Consider the following 20,055-nt stretch of genomic DNA (forward strand, 5'->3'; position numbering starts at 1 on the left):
GGATCTTTAGGAGGAGATCTGTCCTCCTCTATGCTGCCAACTACTGAGACAGAGAGGTGAAGGATCTTTAGGTGGTATTCTGTCCTCCTCTATGCTGCCAACTGCTGAGAGGGAGGTGCAGGATCTTTAGGAGGCGTTCTGTCCTCCTCTATGCTGTCAGCTGCTGAGACAGAGAGGTGCAGGATCTTTAGGAGGAGGTCTGTCCTCCTCTATGCTGTCAACTGTGGAGACAGAGAGGTTCAGGATCATTAGGAGGCGTTCTGTCTTTCTATGGTGCCAACTGCTGAGACAGAGGTGCGGGATCTTTAGGAGGCGTTCTGTCTTCCTTTATGCTGCTAACTGCTGAGAGAGAGGGGTGCAGGATCATTAGGAGGCATTCTGTCCTCCTCTATGCTGTCAACTGCTGAGAGAGGTGCAGGATCTTTAGGAGGTGTTCTGTCCTCCTCTGTGCTGTCAACTGCTGAGACAGAGAGGTGCAGGATCTTCAGGAGGCGTTCTGTCCTCCTCTATGCTGCCAACTGTTGAGACAAAGAGGTGCAGGCACTTTAGGAGGCGTTCTGTCCTCCTTTCTGCTGCCAACTGCTGGATTGGGGTGTGGGCAGAGATGAGGGGGGTGCTGCAGAATTGGTGTGAGGACCACATGAGATGGACTGGTGGTGTGTGCCCTACACCCACTAATCATTGAGCCAGAAGAGTGACTGTGAAACCCTGTGCCTGGCTGCATCTAATGGGGAAAGAACCTCGGGTCTTAAACAGCCTCAGGGGTGAGTGATATATATATATATATATATACAGTGGGGATCGAAAGTTTGGGCACCCCAGCTAAAAATTTGTATTAATGTGCATAAAGAAGCCAAGGAAAGATGGAAAAATCTCCAAAAGGCATCAAATTACAGATTAGACATTCTTATAATATGTCAACAAAAGTTAGATTTTATTTCCATCATTTACACTTTCAAAATAACAGAAAACAAAAAAATGGCGTCTGCAAAAGTTTGGGCACCCTGCAGAGTTAATATCTTGTACTGCCCCCTTTGGCAAGTATCACAGCTTGTAAACGCTTTTTGTAGCCAGCCAAGAGTCTTTCAATTCTTGTTTGAGGTATCTTTGCCCATTCTTCCTTACAAAAGTCTTCCAGTTCTTTGAGATTTCTGGGCTGTCTGTCAGCACTGCTCTTTTACGGTCTATCCATAGATTTTCAATTATGTTGAGGTCAAGAGATTGTGAAGGCCATAGCAAAACCTTCAGTTTACGCCTCTTGATGTAATCCCCCGTGGATTTCGAGGTGTGTTTAGGATCATTATCCATTTGTAGAAGCCATCCTCTCTTTAACTTCAGCTTTTTCACAGATGGCATCAAGTTACCATCCAAAATTTGCTGAAATTTTATTGAATCCATTTTTCCTTCTACTCGTGAGATGTTCCCTGTGCCACTGGCTGCAACACAACCCCAAAGCATGATTGATCCAACCCCATGCTTAACAGTTGGACAGAGGTTCTTTTCATTAAATTCTGTGCCCCTTCTTCTCCAAACGTACCTTTGCTCATTCCGGCCAAAAAGTTCAATTTTAACCTCATCGGTCCACAGAACTTGTTTCCAAAATGCATCAGGCTTGTCCTATATGTTCATTTGCAAAGTTCAAACGATGATTTTTGTGGTGAGGACGTAGAAGAGGTTTTCTTCTGATGACTCTTCCATGAAGACCATATTTGTACAAGTATCTCTTTATAGTGGAATAGTGTACCACAACTCCAGTGTCTGCCAGATCTTTCTGGAGGGATCGTGCAGTCAAACGTGGGTTTTGAATTGTTTTTCTCACAATCCTGCGAGCTGTTCTGTCTGATATTTTTCTTGGTCTTCCAGATCTTGCTTTAACTTCCACTGTTCCTGATGACTGCCATTTCTTAATTACATTTCGAACAGAGGATATTGACATCTGAAAACGCTTTGCTATCTTCTTATAGCCTTCTCCAGCTTTGTGAGCGTCAACTATTTTCACTTTCAGTTTTCTAGACAACTGCTTAGAAGAACCCATGGTGCTGATTGTTGGGGCAAGGTCAGATGAGTCTGGGCATTTAAAACCTTTGAGATTGACATCACCTGGTCTTCCCAGACGATGATTGAGAACAATCCATGACACTGGCAGGTCTCAGCTTGGCAAAGGGGGCAGTGCATGCTATAAATTCTGCAGGGTGCCCAAACTTTTGCAGACGCCATTTTTTTGTTTTCTGTTATTTTGAAAGTGTAAATGATGGAAATAAAATCTAACTTTTGTTGACATATTATAAGAATGTCTAATCTGTAATTTGATGCCTTTTGGAGATTTTTTCATCTTTCCTTGGCTTCTTTATGCACATTAATACAAATTTTTAGCTGGGGTGCCCAAACTTTCGATCCCCACTGTATATATATATATGTATATATATATATTATACAAAATATAGCTATAGGCAACATTTTGTTTTTTAGAACAGGTACGTAGGTTGCTATCATTATACAAAACATCGTCAACAATACAGAACGAGTCCATTGACGGTGGTGTAGTACCTCTATGTTTGCAGCTAATCTGCCCTTATTATAGTCCTTATCATGTCCTCAACATTCTAGAATTAGTACAAGTGTCAGTGCTGACTGCCTCTGGTAATATCTGGCCTCCTCTGCTGAGGAACACAAGTGTGCACACTTCAGCCGAGCTGCAGAGGTACTTGAGACCCGATAATAACTGGAGATGGCTGTTCCCAAGAAATGAATGAGCACAACAAGGACTCAGCAATGGGAGGGATGAGTCCTATTAGGGCTGGAAAGTGCTTTGTGATACGTTATCTCCCCCATTGTGAGTCACCCTAAGACGGCTATTGATTAGTCTCAGAAGTAAACAGTTTATGTTCAAGTTGAAATTTTGGTGGTTACCAGTGCGGGAGGTGGGTCAGAGTGACAGGCGCTGACAACCACGGAAAACACTTTAAAACTCCGGGCAAATCGCTAAATACATGGATTACATATACTATTAAGGGAGCTGCTATAGGAACCAAAAGAATTTATAATTCCGTCCATCCAGTCCTGTGATTTATACAGCTCAGTCCTGTCTGGCAGTAATGGGACCTGATTTTTTTGAGACCTGTAAGTTAAACACATATAGATCTTGCCCCAGCTTGTCACTGGACAGGGGACTGCAGGAGGCTGATACCAAACCACATTCAGGTACTTTACCTTTCTGGCATTGAAAAAAACAATTCCATTTAATGATCTATTAAAGAATACAGAGCTGTATTACCTTGTATTACCTGTGGCTTTTATATACCGTATGTCTGGAGATCACCTCTATGTACCGTATGTCTGGAGATCACCTTTATATACCGTATGTCTGGAGATCACCTCTATATACCGTATGTCTGGAGATCACCTTTATATACCGTATGTCTGGAGATCACCTCTATATACCGTATGTCTGGAGATCATCTTTATATACCGTATGTCTGGAGATCACCTTTATATACCGTATGTCTGGAGATCACCTCTATATACCGTATGTCTGGAGCAGGGGTGGACCGACTATTCGAGCACTTGGGTACTGCCCGAGGGCCCGGGGTCAGTAGGGGGCCCCATGAAATGCCCCTGGTACCTTTCATTGGCTTTTTCATAGGCTTTTTTGGGTGTGGGTGAGGACACAGGGGCCCCATGATCCCCTATTGCCCGGGGGCCCCATGATCCCCTATTGCCCGGGGGCCCCATGAGTTGTCAGTCCACCCTTGGTCGGGAGATCACCTTTATATACTGTATGTCCGGAGATCACCTTTATATACCGTATGTCTGGAGTTCACCTTTATATACCGTATGTCTGGAGTTCACCTTTAAAGGAAAACTACATGCTGAACCCTATTGTATCCCTCTCATTATCACCTTCATCATCCAGTCCCCGCCAACTCTTCTCTACCTTTAACTCTCTTCTTCGTCCTCCACTGCCTCCACCCACTAACTCACCCACTGCTCAGGAGATCGCCAATCACTTCAAAAATAAGATCGATGCAATTTGTAATGAAATCTCCACTCTACAGATAACTCCCCCACTTGGCACCCCATGTCCACAGGTACACTCAACACTACCCTTATTCAACCCAACTACTACAGAGGAGGTTGCTAAACTTCTTTCTAATGCCCACCTAACTTCCTGTCCCCTGAACCCTATTCCCTCTCAAATGCTACGGTCACCCTCTGGCTCTATCCTACTCTCTAACTCACATCTTCAATCTCTCCCTCTCTTTTGGCACATTTCCCAACACCCTAAAACATGCACTAGTCACCTTTATACTTAAAAAGTCTTCCTTGGAGCCCACCAATCTTAACAACTTATGCCCCATCTCCTTGCTGCACTTTTCCTCCAAACTCCTTGAACGCCTGGTCTATATCGTACTGAGCGACCACCTTATTAAGAATAATCTTGATCCCCTGCAGTCTGGATTTTGCCCTCAACACTCCACAGAAACTGCTCTCCTGAAACTCACAAATGATTTACTAACAGCAAAACCCAATGGACACTATTCTCTACTCCTACTTCTGGACCTCTCAGCTGCCTTTGATACGGTTGACCACCCCCTCCTCAAAAAACTCTACTCCCTTTGGTATCCGTGACTATGCCTTTTGTGGGTTCTCATCCTACCTATCCCACTGCACCTTCAGTATCACTTACAATTCTACTTCCTCCTCTCCTCTTCTTTTTTCCGTTGGGGTCCCCCAAGGTTCTGTTCTTTGACCTTTTCTATTCTCAGTCTACACCTTTTCCCTCGGTCAGCTAATAGCTTCCCATGGCTTTTGATATAATTTCTATGCTGACGACACCCAAATATATCTCTCAACCCCTCAGCTCACAACATCAGTCTCCTAACGTATCACTAACTTACTGACCGACATATCAGCCTGGATGTCGCATCACTTCCTCAAACTCAGTCTATCCCAATCTACTCTCCTAATATTTGTTTCCCCACGTGCCCCTTCCCCTGACTTCTCTCTCAAGATTAATGGCACAACCATCAACCAGTCCCCACATGCCAGGGTTCTAGGTATAATCCTGGACTCTGAACCATCCTTACAGCCCCGCATCCAATCATTTTCCAAAACTTGCCACCTCAACCTCTGCAACATCTCCAAAATACGCCCGTTCCTAACCAATGACACCACAAAGCTCCTAATTCACTCCCTGGTCATCTCTCGCCTCGACTACTGCAACTCCCTCCTCATAGGCTGACATTTACATAGGCTATCCCCCCTCCAGTCCATCATGAATGCTGCTGCCAGATTCATCCACCTTACCAACCGTTCAGTGTTTACTACCCCTCTCTGCCAATTCCTCCACTGGCCTCCATTCAGTGTCCTCCACCCCTCTCTGCCAATTCCTCCACTGGCCTCCATTCAGTGTCCTCCACCCCTCTCTGCCAATCCCTCCACTGGCCTCCACTCAGTGTCCTCCACCCCTCTCTGCCAATCCCTCCACTGGCCTCCACTCAGTGTCCTCCACCCCTCTCTGCCAATTCCTCCACTGGCCTCCATTCAGTGTCCTCCACCCCTCTCTGCCAATCCCTCCACTGGCCTCCAGTGTCCTCCACCCCTCTCTGCCAATCCGTCCATTGGCCTCCATTCAGTGTCCTCCACCCCTCTCTGCCAATCCCTCCACTGGCCTCCATTCAGTGTCCTCCACCCCTCTCTGCCAATCCCTCCACTGACCTCCATTCAGTGTCCTCCACCCCCTCTCTGCCAATCCCTCCATTGGCTTCCGCTCACCCAATTAAATAAATTAAAAATACTAACAACTTACAAAGCCATCCACAACTCGACCCCCAGCTACATCACCAACCTGGTCTCAAAATACCAACTGAATCGCACTCTTCATTCCTCCCAAGACCTTCTGCTCTCTTGTTCCCTTGTCACCTCCTCCCATGCTCGCCTGCAGGACTTCTCCCGAGCCTCTCCCATCCTATGGCATTCCTTACCCCAATCTGTCCAACTATCTCCTACTTTGTCCACTTTTAGGCGATCCCTGAAAACTTGTCTCTTTAGCAAAGGCTATCCTACCTCCACCTAACAACTGTACATGTATTTTCTCCTTCTGCTCATCCCCCACAATTATCACCTTTTGTATCACTTGGCCCTCCCCTTTTAGATTGTAAGCTCTAAGGTGCAGGGCCCTCTGATTCCTCCTGTATTCAATAGTATTGTAACTGTGCTGTCTGCCCTCCCATTGTAAAGCACAAACTGTTGGCGCTATATAAATCCTCTATTATAATAGTAATAATAATAATTGTGCATAATCCATTGAAACAAACCATTTTACAACCTTAATGAACAGCTTTATCCAGATTCACCTTTTTGCAAGATTATTTTTGAAGCTAATCCAACCTATTATATATAATGAGTGAGAGAGTCTTATACAGAGGCGTCTCTAGGGTTAGTGTCATCCCTCCAGAGAGGATGGAGCGGTGCCGGTGTAGCGGTAAAATGTGTATGCCGTGAAGATATGTATCCCCTGAAGCAACTGCGCATGTGCTGGTTTCAGGCCGAAGAAGCCGATCTCCGACTTTCGCACAGAGCTGCCACAGTTAACCCCTTACAGACTGCAAATAGCTGAATCTGATCCCACGGATCACTATGGGTTGCACCCCCCGCACCCCCCTAGTGACACCACTGGTCTTATATAACGAGAAAACTGAGAGGGGGCAGAGCAGGGGGTGGGCACAGACAGGGGCAACGGGTAAGAGGAAGCAGACCACAGAGTTGGCACAGATAGGGGGCGGATAGGTGAGAGGGGTGGAGCAGGATGGGGGCACAGACAGGGGTGCCAGGTGGGATGAGTACAGCGGGGTAGGGGCACAGACAGGGGTGCCAGGTGGGATGAGTACAGCGGGGTAGGGGCACAGACAGGGGTGCCAGATGGGAGGAGTGCAGTGGGGTAGGGGCACAGACAGGGGTGCCAGATGGGAGGAGTGCAGTGGGGTACGGGCACAGACAGGGGTGCCAGGTGGGAGGAGTGCAGTGGGGTGGGGGCACAGACAGGGGTGCCAGGTGGGAGGAGTGCAGTGGGGTAGGGGCACAGACAGGGGTGCCAGGTGGGAGGAGGTGCAGCAGGGTAGGGGCACAGACAGGGGTGCCAGGTGGAAGGAGTGCAGTGGGGTAGGGGCATAGACAGGGGTGTCAGGTGGGAGGAGTGCAGTGGGGTAGGGGCACAGACAGGAGTGCCAGGTGGGAGGAGGTGCAGCAGGGTAGGGGCACAGACAGGGGTGCCAGGTGGGAGGAGAGCAGCGGGGTAGGGGCACAGACAGGGGTGCCAGGTGGGAGGAGTGCAGTGGGGTAGGGGCACAAACAGGGGTGCCAGGTGGGAGGAGTGCAGTGGGGTAGGGCACAGATAGGGGTGCCAGGTGGAAGGAGTGCAGTGGGGTAGGGGCACAGACAGGGGTGTCAGGTGGGAGGAGGCAGGGTAGGGGCACAAACAGGGGTGCCAGGTGACAGCGGAGCAGGATGAAGACGCAGGGAACAGACAGGTAAGAAAGGTGGAGCGGGGGAGGGGCACAGACTGTAAAGACAGGTTTGATGGGGCGGAGGAAGACCACAGAATGATAGGAGACTCCCAGTAGGAGGAAAGCCAGGGGAGATGTAGAGGAGGGATAGGAAAACAAGCATGTGAAGCACACAATTGGACAGAGAACATGATATGGACTCCCGCAGATGCACATTCGCCCTTATTATTTAACTATAAAATGCTACAGATATTTTGGAAAATGTTTGAAAATGAACACTACTTGAATACGTTCTAGAAGCCCTGTGAGAAGCCTGCTGAATCTGGCTACTGGAGACAAACACAAATTTATTTATGTATGTATTTATTGGGTTTCCTGACAATGGTACGATCCATTGTTCTCCTTGTCCAGAGTCGCTCTTTAACCTCTGTGTGGCCTTCCCATGGCTGTCCAGTGTCCATCCCGTGGCCCGTCTCTCACCCTGACATCTGGATGAGATGAAGTCTTTGTTCTTGTCGGAATCTCCTCCGTTCCTCGCCTCTTCCCCGAGTGTTGCAGATTTCGTGCTCTCGGGCGATCAGACTCATCCAGCGAAGAACAAAGTGCAATTAGGGAGCTCTCCGCACAGAGATGGGAACATCAAAGGAACTTCCACCATCACAATACATTCAGAACTGAAGAGAAGCGTGTCTCGGCTAATCTGCCTCCTCCCCAGGAAAGTGATTGAACAGACACACACCTCACAGCTGTACGGAGAGCTCACTGCACTTGCGTTCAGTATATCCCACGTCCTATGGGGGGGGCAAGAAATGTCCAGGAGGCATCACAAGTACCATAGACACAGACAGGATGAGAGTAGCGCATCAATGTGGAATGTTTGGCACTTACATGCTACCTTTTATGGTCATTGGGTATATTTATAAAGGATTCACATAACCATTCACCCAGTGAAAGTGCATGTACATTCATTCTGTGTGAATGGGACAAAAGAAAACGAATGTTATCAGTCTATTTCCTGTGCTGTGTGAATGTTTTTATTTGATTTAAAACAGAAAATACCTGGTTTGGCCACTAGATGGTGCTAAGTATCATACTTAGCGCCATCTAGTGGCAAAAAAAAAAGGAATTTTCTATGCTACTTACCGCCATCTAGTGGCCAAATGCAGTATTTTATGCTTTAAATGTAGTGAAAACGTTCCTATAGCACAGGAAGGAGCCTAATAACAATTTGTATTCATTTGTGGTTTTTCTTGTCATCTATACCCAGAATTATTGTACATTCACTTGTGCTGGGCAAATTCTTTATAAATCGACCCCAAAGTGGATGTCCAGACCAGGGGCGGACTGACAACTCATGGGGCCCCCGGGCAATAGGGGATCATGGGGCCCCTGTGTCCTTGCCCAAACTCAAAAAAGCCTATGAAAAAGGTACCAGGGGCATCTCATGGGGCCCCCTACTGACCCCGGGCCCTCGGGCAGTGCCCGAGTTTCCAAATGGTCAGTCCGCTCCTGGTCCAGACATGACCCCAAACTAACTTCCAAACCTCTCTCTACGCCCTCTAGATCATGTGATCATGTCCCGGTATTTCTTTCCTTTTACCTTGTTCAAGAAACTGCTTTTATCGTTCCCTGTGACATCATCACCAGGCTTTTCATCATCACCAGGCTGAGCAGCTGCTGAGAGTTCAGCCCCCATTGACATAAGCATGACCCCAGAACTACATCTCCCAAGAGCTCCATCTCCGCCACCCCCCTCTGCCAATCCCTCCACTGGCTTCCGATTGCCCAACGGATCAAATTCAAAATCCTAACACTGACGTACAAAGCCGTCCACCATACTGCCCCGAACTACATCACCGACCTAATATCCAAGTACCGCCCAACACGTACACTCCGCTCCTCACAAGACCTCCTTCTCTCTAGTTCCCTGGTCTCCTCCTCCCATGCCCGCCTCCAGGACTTCTCCAGGGTGTCACCAATCCTCTGGAACTCCCTGCCCCAACCCATCAGATTATCACCTACTCTCCTCTCCTTTAGGCGCACCCTGAAAACCCCTCTCTTCAGGGAAGCCTACCCCACCCCCTGCTAACCTGCCGACCTCCTCCACTCTTCCTACCACTCCATCCCCCACAGCTATCTCCTCCTGTACCACCATCCCCTCCCTCCTAGATTGTAAGCTCCAAGGAGCAGGGCCCTCGATCCCCTCATGTTTTGTATTGTATTGGTATTGTTCTGTCACATGTTCTGTCCCCCTTTGTAATGTACAGCGCTGAGCCAACTATTGGCGCTTTATAAATACTGTATAATAATATTAATAATAATACACAAATCCTGTGGGCAGGAACCCCTCATAATGGGCACAGCTGGTGTACAGACCCGGGAACTCAGCACAGGGATGGTGGGAACTCCTCACAATGGGCACAGCTGGTGTACAGACCCGGGAACTCAGCACAGGGATGGTGGGAACCCCTCACAATGGGCACAGCTGGTGTACAGACCCGGGAACTCAGCACAGGGATGGTGGGAACCCCTCACAATGGGCACAGCTGGTGTACAGACCCGGGAACTCAGCACAGGGATGGTGGGAACCCCTCATAATGGGCACAGTGGGGGTACAGACCCGGGAACTCCAGAGATGGTGGTTAAACTGCAGCATCCACTAAACATTGGAATATTGGTTGTGGGTGGAGACCATGGCACGGAGACATTACTATCCCTGTGTTTTGTTTCTTAGGACGGGTATGAGAACACAGGAAGAGTTGTGGCTTTTCTTACAGCCTTCTTCGCAGGCATATCGCAGGTAAGATCCGGTGTCACCAGATCCCGTGTGGAGGACGTCGTGGTTCTATCCTCACCAGTGTATGACCTGTGATAGCAATAGAATTACTGTGGGGGGAGGGGACATTAGAGTGTAAGCTCCTCTGGTACAGAGACTGATGGGACCGTGGGGGAGGGGACATTAGAGTGTAAGCTCCTCTGGTACAGAGACTGATGGGACCGTGGGGGAGGGGACATTAGAGTGTAAGCTCCTCTGGTACAGAGACTCATGGGACTGTGGGGGAGGGAACATTAGAGTGTAAGCTCCTCTGGTACAGAGACTCATGGGACTGTGGGGGAGGGGACATTAGAGTGTAAGCTCCTCTGGTACAGAGACTCATGGGACTGTGGGGGAGGGGACATTAGAGTGTAAGCTCCTCTGGTACAGAGACTCATGGGACTGTGGGGGAGGGGACATTAGAGTGTAAGCTCCTCTGGTACAGAGACTGATGTAACCGTGGGGGGGGCATTACAGTGTAAGCTCCTCTGTTACAGAGACTGATGTGACCGTGGGGGAGGGGGCATTAGAGTGTAAGCTCCTCTGGTACAGAGACTGATGTGACCGTGGGGGAGGGGGCATTAGAGTGTAAGCTCCTCTGGTACAGAGACTGATGTGACCGTGGGGGAGGGGGCATTAGAGTGTAAGCTCCTCTGGTACAGAGACTGATGTGACCGTGGGGGAGGGGGCATTAGAGTGTCAGCTCCTCTGGTACACAGACTGATGTGACCGTGGGGGAGGGGGCATTAGAGTGTAAGCTCCTCTGGTACAGAGACTGATGTGACTGGCTCAGGTTTCTCTGTACAGTACTGCGGTATATGTTGGAGCTATACATTTCTCATTTTCAGTGGGAGGTGCTGTTATTCAATTCTATGTTCAGAGTTCTTGTGTTCTGACAACTCTCCCAGCGAGCTGCAGCCAATGGCTCTCCTCTCCCGTCCCCCAGACTGCACACCCCTCGTAATGTAAAGATCTCACAGCCCCCAGCCCCTCCCCCCCCAGCGACTAATCGCCGTACATCTGATGTGTGTCGGGGACGATCAGTGCTGGTTTAGCTCTCTGTCAGGATGATGGTTTTTTTTTTGCTGACTTGAAGTTTTGTTATCACAAGATTTCATTAATCTGTGCCGCAGAATATCAGTTGGTGATGTCCCCCCCCCCCCCACCTCCCTGCGCCGCCTCTGAGTCACACTTAAACTCCATGCGTTTCAGTTGCTTATTTTTCTGCATCCAAAACGCACAGAAAGTAGGTGATATGGTGGTCGGTGTCATAGTTCACATCAGCGCCTGCAGTTCCAGTGCGTTCCGGATGCAGAAAAAAAAGTAGAGCAGGCTGCATTTTTCATGCTCAGAACTGCACTGGAACGCAGTAAAACACGCCAAAAACGCATGTGTCCCTATTTAAATTGAAGAAAAAAAGAGGGGGGAAAAATGAACTGGAACGCATCAAAAACACACCGGAATGCGAAAAAACCCATCAAAATCGCACCAGAACATGACAAAAACGCATAAAAGACGACCGTGCAGAAACGCATCTGGAATGCGTTTTTATAGTGTGAACCGACCCTAAGGGCCAGTTTACACCTTAGAAACACAGTCCAGATGCGTTTCCGCATGCGTGTTTTTGATGCTTTCCAGTTAATTTTTCCCTTTTTCTTCAATTTAAATAGGGACATGAGCATTCCAGTGCATTTTTGATGTGCTTTACCGTGTTCCAGTACAGTTCTGTTCAGGAAAAATGCATCCTTTTCTATTTGTTAGGAATAGTGCCCCATCATTGGTGTCAGTGGGAGGAATAGTGCCCCATCATTGGTGTCAGTGGGAGGAATAGTGCCCCATCATTGGTGTCAGTGGGAGGAATAGTGCCCCATCATTGGTATCAGTGGGAGGAATAGTGCCCCATCATTGGTGTCAGTGGGAGGAATAGTGCCCCATCATTGGTATCAGTGGGAGGAATAGCGTCCCATCATTGGTGTCAGTGGAAGGAATAGTGCCCCATCATTGGTGTCAGTGGGAGGAATAGTGCCCCATCATTGGTGTCAGTGGGAAGAATAGTGTCCCATCATTGGTGTCAGTGGAGGAATAGTGCCCCATCATTGGTGTCAGTGGGAGGAATAGTGCCCCATCATTGGTGTCAGTGGGAGGAATAGTGCCCCATCATTGGTATCAGTGGGAGGAATAGTGCCCCATCATTGGTGTCAGTGGGAGGAATAGTGCCCCATCATTGGTATCAGTGGGAGGAATAGCGTCCCATCATTGGTGTCAGTGGAAGGAATAGTGCCCCATCATTGGTGTCAGTGGGAGGAATAGTGCCCCATCATTGGTATCAGTGGGAGGAATAGCGTCCCATCATTGGTGTCAGCGGAAGGAATAGTGCCCCATCATGTGTGTCAGTGGGTGGAATAGCGCCCCCCATCATTGGTGTCAGTGGGAGGAATAGTGCCCCATCATTGGTATCAGTGGGAGGAATAGTGCCCCATCATTGGTATCAGTGGGAGGAATAGTGTCCCATCATTGGTATCAGTGGGAGGAATAGTGCCCCATCATTGGTGTCAGTGGGAGGAATAGTGTCCCATCATTGCTGTCAGTGGGAGGAATAGTGTCCCATCATTGGTGTCAGTGGGAGGAATAGTGTCCCATCATTGGTATCAGTGGGAGGAATAGTGCCCCATCATTGGTGTCAGTGGGAGGAATAGTGTCCCATCACTGGTGTCAGTGGGAGGAATAGTGTCCCATCATTGGTATCAGTGGGAGGAATAGTGCCCCATCATTGGTGTCATGGGGAGGAATGGGGCCCCATCATTGGTGTCAGTGGGAGGAATAGTGGCCCATCATTGGTATCAGTGGGAGGAATAGTGCCCCATCATTGGTGTCAGTGGGAGGAATAGTGCCCATCATTTCTGTCAGTGGGAGGAATAGTGCCCCATCATTGGTGTCAGTGGGAGGAATAATGTCCCATCATTGGTGTCAGTGGGAGGAATAGTGCCCCATCATTGGTGTCAGTGGGAGGAATAGTGCCCCATCATTGGTGTCAGTGGGAGGAATAGTGCCCCAGCATTGGTATCAGTGGGAGGAATAGCGTCCCATCATTGGTGTCAGTGGAAGGAATAGTGCCCCATCATTGGTGTCAGTGGGAGGAATAGTGCCCCATCATTGGTGTCAGTGGGAAGAATAGTGTCCCATCATTGGTGTCAGTGGAGGAATAGTGCCCCATCATTGGTGTCAGTGGGAGGAATAGTGCCCCATCATTGGTGTCAGTGGGAGGAATAGTGCCCCATCATTGGTATCAGTGGGAGGAATAGTGCCCCATCATTGGTGTCAGTGGGAGGAATAGTGCCCCATCATTGGTATCAGTGGGAGGAATAGCGTCCCATCATTGGTGTCAGTGGAAGGAATAGTGCCCCATCATTGGTGTCAGTGGGAGGAATAGTGCCCCATCATTGGTATCAGTGGGAGGAATAGCGTCCCATCATTGGTGTCAGCGGAAGGAATAGTGCCCCATCATGTGTGTCAGTGGGTGGAATAGCGCCCCCCATCATTGGTGTCAGTGGGAGGAATAGTGCCCCATCATTGGTATCAGTGGGAGGAATAGTGCCCCATCATTGGTATCAGTGGGAGGAATAGTGTCCCATCATTGGTATCAGTGGGAGGAATAGTGCCCCATCATTGGTGTCAGTGGGAGGAATAGTGTCCCATCATTGCTGTCAGTGGGAGGAATAGTGTCCCATCATTGGTGTCAGTGGGAGGAATAGTGTCCCATCATTGGTATCAGTGGGAGGAATAGTGCCCCATCATTGGTGTCAGTGGGAGGAATAGTGTCCCATCACTGGTGTCAGTGGGAGGAATAGTGTCCCATCATTGGTATCAGTGGGAGGAATAGTGCCCCATCATTGGTGTCATGGGGAGGAATGGGGCCCCATCATTGGTGTCAGTGGGAGGAATAGTGGCCCATCATTGGTATCAGTGGGAGGAATAGTGCCCCATCATTGGTGTCAGTGGGAGGAATAGTGCCCATCATTTCTGTCAGTGGGAGGAATAGTGCCCCATCATTGGTGTCAGTGGGAGGAATAGTGTCCCATCATTGGTGTCAGTGGGAGGAATAGTGCCCCATCATTGGTGTCAGTGGGAGGAATAGTGCCCCATCATTGGTGTCAGTGGGAGGAATAGTGTCCCATCATTGGTGTCAGTGGAGGAATAGTGCCCCATCATTGGTGTCAGTGAGAGGAATAGTGTCCCATCATTGGTATCAGTGGGAGGAATAGTGCCCCATCATTGGTGTCAGTGCAGGAATAGTACCCCATCATTGGTGTCAGTGCAGGAATAGTGCCCCATCATTGGTGTCAGTGCAGGAACAGTGCCCCATCATTGGTGTCAGTGGAGGAATAGTGCCCCATCATTGGTGTCAGTGCAGGAATAGTGCCCCATCATTGGTGTCAGTGCAGGAATAGTACCCCATCATTGGTGTCAGTGCAGGAATAGTGCCCCATCATTGGTGTCAGTGCAGGAACAGTGCCCCATCATTGGTGTCAGTGGAGGAATAGTGCCCCATCATTGGTGTCAGTGGGAGGAATAGTGCCCCATCATTGGTGTCAGTGGGAGGAATAGTGCCCCATCATTGGTGTCAGTGGGAGGAATAGTGCCCCATCATTGGTGTCAGTGGGAGGAATAGTGCCCCATCATTGGTGTCAGTGGGAGGAATAGTGCCCCATCATTGGTATCAGTGGGAGGAATAGTGCCCCATCATTGGTGTCATGGGGAGGAATGGGGCCCCATCATTGGTGTCAGTGGGAGGAATAGTGCCCCATCATTGGTATCAGTGGGAGGAATAGTGCCCCATCATTGGTGTCAGTGGGAGGAATAGTGCCCCATCATTTCTGTCAGTGGGAGGAATAGTGCCCCATCATTGGTGTCAGTGGGAGGAATAGTGCCCCATCATTGGTGTCAGTGGGAGGAATAGTGCCCCATCATTGGTGTCAGTGGGAGGAATAGTGCCCCATCATTGGTATCAGTGGGAGGAATAGTGCCCCATCATTGGTGTCAGTGGGAGGAATAGTGTCCCATCATTGGTGTCAGTGCAGGAATAGTGCCCCATCATTGGTGTCAGTGCAGGAATAGTGCCCCATCATTGGTGTCAGTGGGAGGAATAGTGCCCCATCATTGGTGTCAGTGCAGGAACAGTGCCCCATCATTGGTGTCAGTGCAGGAACAGTGCCCCATCATTGGTGTCAGTGCAGGAATAGTGCCCCATCATTGGTGTCAGTGGAGGAATAGTGCCCCATCATTGGTGTCAGTGGGAGGAATAGTGCCCCATCATTGGTGTCAGTGGGAGGAATAGTGCCCTATCATTGGTGTCAGTGCAGGAACAGTGCCCCATCATTGGTGTCAGTGCAGGTATAGTGCCCCATCATTGGTGTCAGTGCAGGAATAGTACCCCATCATTGGTGTCAGTGCAGGAATAGTGCCCCATCATTGGTGTCAGTGCAGGAACAGTGCCCCATCATTGGTGTCAGTGGAGGAATAGTGCCCCATCATTGGTGTCAGTGGGAGGAATAGTGCCCCATCATTGGTATCAGTGGGAGGAATAGTGCCCCATCATTGGTATCAGTGGGAGGAATAGTGCCCCATCATTGGTGTCAGTGGCAGAGATGGCTGCCTCCATGTCAGTAATAAATCCTCATGTGAGTCTTCTCTCCCTTGCAGTGTTACCTGTATCTCTTCTACTCTCCGGCTCGGACAGGCAAGGCCTTGGGACTCCTCCTGATAATCTTCCTGTGTAATGTATATTTGTATGGACTGCGCAACGTCTGGCAAATCCTCTTCCACGCTTTAGTGGCGTTCCTTTCTGCACAGCAAATCGTACGTCGGACACCCCTGGACAGGCACGGCGGGGGCGGGGGGGTGTAGGAGGAACCATCGATGTACAGATTTTCATTTTTATACAGAAGAATTCAAGAGAACAAAAGAACCTTCCTGTGGATTGGTGTCACAATAAACGGACTCCTTGGTGGAAGTATTCGCTTGAGGCCCATGGGAGCCAGGCCTGAAAAGTATTGTCCACCTTTATAACCCCTCCCCCTCCAGAGGATCCCCCCTCCCCTCCTGACCAGGCCATTTTTTGCGATACGGCGCTGCGTCAATTTAACTGACAATTGCGCGGTCATGCAACGCTGCACCCAAATGAAATTTACATCCTTTTTTCCCCACAAATTGAGCTTTCTTTCTGTGGTATTTGATCGCCTGTGCGTTTTTTATTTCATCAATGCCTTAATGGTCAGTGTAGCCCCATCAATGCACCTTATTAGTGTCCATCAGTGCACCTTATCAGTGCCACGTTTCAGTGCAGCCTCATCAGTGCCCATCAGTGCAGCCTCATCAGTGCACATCAGTGCAGCTCATCAGTGCAACCTCATCAGCGCCCATCAGTGCAGCCTCATCAGTGCCCATCAGTGCAGCCTCATCAGTGCCCATCAGTGCAGCCTCATCAGTGCCCATCAGTTCAGTGCCCATCAGTGCAGCCTCCTCAGTGCCCATCAATTCAGTGCACATCAGTGCAGCCTCCTCAGTGCCCATCAATTCAGTGCACATCAGTGCAGCCTCCTCAGTGCCCATCAGTTCAGTGCCCATCAGTGCAGCCTCCTCAGTGCCCATCAGTTCAGTGCCCATCAATGCAGCCTCCTCAGTGCCCATCAGTTCAGTGCCCATCAGTGCAGCCTCCTCAGTGCCCATCAGTTCAGTGCCCATCAGTGCAGCCTCCTCAGTGCCCATCAGTTCAGTGCCCCCTCATCAGCGCACACTCATTTGTTTAGTAAAAAATAAAACCCCCAGTGGTGATTAAATACCACCAAAAGAAAGCTCCATCTGTCTTAACAAAATGATAAAAATGTCATTCATGTACAATGTTGCATGACTGCGCAACTGTCATTCAAAGAGTGACAGCCCCTGGATGTGCCCACAGCTTCTATGCAGAAAGGAGGTCTAAGCAAGCCCGGAGGGGGCAGTGCGCATTGGGAATCCCAGCCAGCGTTTCATGCAGCTATAGGGTAGGACTCATGCTGGCCGGGATCAGAGAGCGATGGTGGGTGGGGCCGCGGCACCTCTCCTCCTGGGGGGTTCAGCGGAGGGGCGGGTCCACGTCACTGTCATGGGTGCTACTTTGGAGAGCTGGAAGGGGCGGGCAGTACATTGGAGAGCGGAGCCGTCGCTGAGCTGCTGGCAACCTACCTTGTGTGCAGCAGGTTGGTGTGTAATCCCCGGGTCAGCACTGCAGCTTCATGTGTCTATATACTAGTCAGTGTTCTATCCTTCCCAGTGTCCATGCCCGGTGCTATCTCCTATCCCAACCCTACATCTAATACCCCTGATTTCTATATACACTGATATCTGAACACTGAGTGGCACTCAATGTACAGATGTCAGTGTTATATACAGGCAATAGCACTCAATGTACAGATATCAGTGTTCTGTATATAAGGTATAGCAGTCAGTGTACAGATATCAGTGTTCTGTATATAAGGTATAGCAGTCAGTGTACAGATATCAGTGTTATATATAGGGAATGGCAGTCAGTGTACAGATATCAGTGTTCTGTATATAAGGAAGAGCAGTCAGTGTACAGATATCAGTGTTCTTTATATAAGGAATAGCTGTCATTGTACAGATATCAGTGTTCTCTATATAAAGAATAGCTGTCAGTGTACAGATATCAGTGTTCTGTATATAAGGAATAGCAGTCAGTGTACAAATGTCAGTGTTATATATAGGGAATGGCAGTCAGTGTACAGATATCAGTGTTCTCTATATAAAGAATAGCAGTTGGTGTACAGATATCAGTGTTCTCTATATAAGGAATAGCTGTCAGTGTACAGATATCAGTGTTCTCTATATAAGGAATAGCTGTCAGTGTACAGATATCAGTGTTTTATATATAGGGAATAGCAGTCACTGTACAGATGGTTGTGATATATATAGGGAAAAGCAGTCAGGGTACAGATATCAGTGTTATATAGAAGGAATAGCAGTCAGGGTACAGATATCAGTGTTATATATAAGGAATAGCACGCAGTGTACAGACATCTGTGTTCTACATATAAGGAATAGCAGCCAGTGTACAGATATCAGTGTTCTCTAACACTGATATCTGTACCCTGACTGCTATTTCCTATATATAAAACACTGATATCTGTACACCGTCTGCTATTCCTTTATATATAACACTGATATCTGTACACTGACTGCTATTCCTTCTATAGAGAACACTGATATCTATACACTGACTGCTATTCCTTCTATAGAGAACACTGATATCTGTACACTGACTGCTATTCCTTCTATAGAGAACACTGATATCTGTACACTGACTGCTATTCCTTCTATAGAGAACACTGATATCTGTACACTGACTGCTATTCCTTATATAGAGAACACTGATATCTGTACACTGTCTGCTATTCCCTTTATATAACACAGATATCTGTACACTGACTGCTATTCCCCATCTATAACACTGATATCTGTACACTGACCCTGGGTTTAGAAGGTTTGGAGAGCCTTGGTTTAGAACAACACTGTATAGTCTGGAATTCCCTTCAACCATCACTGAACAGGCTGGCAGGGCCAGAGAGATGAGGGATAGTCCTTAGCAGGGGCGGACTGACAACTCATGGGGCCCCCGGGCAATAGGGGATCATGGGGCCCCTGTGTCCTTAGCAGCGACTTCTTTGGGTTCTAGAAGTTCAATGTGTCTCAACTTGGAGTATAACCGGGAAATCTGTGGAGCTCATCAAAAAAGAAGGAATAATAGAGTGCTCACGGCTGCGCTTCAGTTTTCATTCCCGTATTAGAAATGAATGTTGAATTCTAACTGACAGGACCTTCCTTCTGTTATGCAATGGCCTGCTTAACATGTTTCAGTCTCTAGGGCTGGAGGGGAACCTCGCAGCACAATACATACATTTTTACACAAGCACTAATACTTCCACAACTGTCACCTACCTGAAACACTTATGATCACTGACCTTAACAATGCACCTACTCCATGCCACTTGGAGCAAAGTGACCGAACCATCTGGTTGCTCTTCCCCACCCCGAGGTTTGATCAACTATCCACATTCCCGCACTGCCCCCACCCACTTGTAGAATAGAATGAAGTTGAGTTAGTAGACCAGAATTTTGAAGGGTGTTAGTGGTTGGGATTCACAATTAATCAAAGGGTCGTTCTGTTACCTTGGGCATCCCCAAAGGCCCCCAGAGTAGTCTGAGGAGTGTAGAAAAGAGGAGCACCACAGCACAAGAGCACCAGTAAGCGTCTAGTCACATTTTATTGTTTAATTGTTATTTTTATAACAAGAAAAGAAGCCAAAGCATTTAGGAAGCTCAGAACCTCCCCTTCATCAGCACCAAAAATGCCGGCATTATTTGAAAATAAGACTGGACAAGAAATATTGCATAAAAAAAGCAGGAGATTTATGGCTGAAACAGGTTGCTGGTCAGGTTATTTTTTTCTTGTTAGAGATAATACACTTGACTGGCCTCTTAAAAAGGAAAAAAAAGTCCAAGCCAACTGAGGGCTCTGAGAGGGGAGACAAGGGAGTGCCCGACAAGTTTGAGGGCACTGAGAGGAGGCCACAAGAGAGTGCAAGACCAGTTTGAGGGTTCTGAGAGGGGAGGCAACAAGGGAGTGCTAGACCAGGTTGAGGGTTCTGAAAGGGAAGGCAACATGTGAGTGCCAGACCAATT

At 48.5% G+C, this 20,055-nt stretch overlaps 1 protein-coding gene across 2 annotated transcripts in view; it reads left to right on the forward strand.

The window, feature by feature from the left end:
* SEC22C (SEC22 homolog C, vesicle trafficking protein) overlaps positions 1-16,367 on the forward strand; it is a 52,231-nt gene extending 35,864 nt beyond the window's left edge. For both annotated transcript variants that reach the window (XM_089689031.1, XM_089689030.1), the window contains 2 exons: positions 10,240-10,305; positions 16,021-16,367. In XM_089689031.1, the coding sequence (XP_089545157.1) occupies positions 10,240-10,305; positions 16,021-16,224 (270 nt within the window). In that variant the 3' untranslated portion in view covers positions 16,225-16,367. The remainder of the gene's footprint in view (positions 1-10,239; positions 10,306-16,020) is intronic.
* Positions 16,368-20,055: the final 3,688 nt, after the last annotated feature.

This window comes from Staurois parvus, unplaced genomic scaffold (assembly GCF_062004578.1).
Source record: "Staurois parvus isolate SC_StPar_1 unplaced genomic scaffold, SC_StPar_1.0 ptg000467l, whole genome shotgun sequence".
NCBI lineage: Eukaryota > Metazoa > Chordata > Amphibia > Anura > Ranidae > Staurois > Staurois parvus.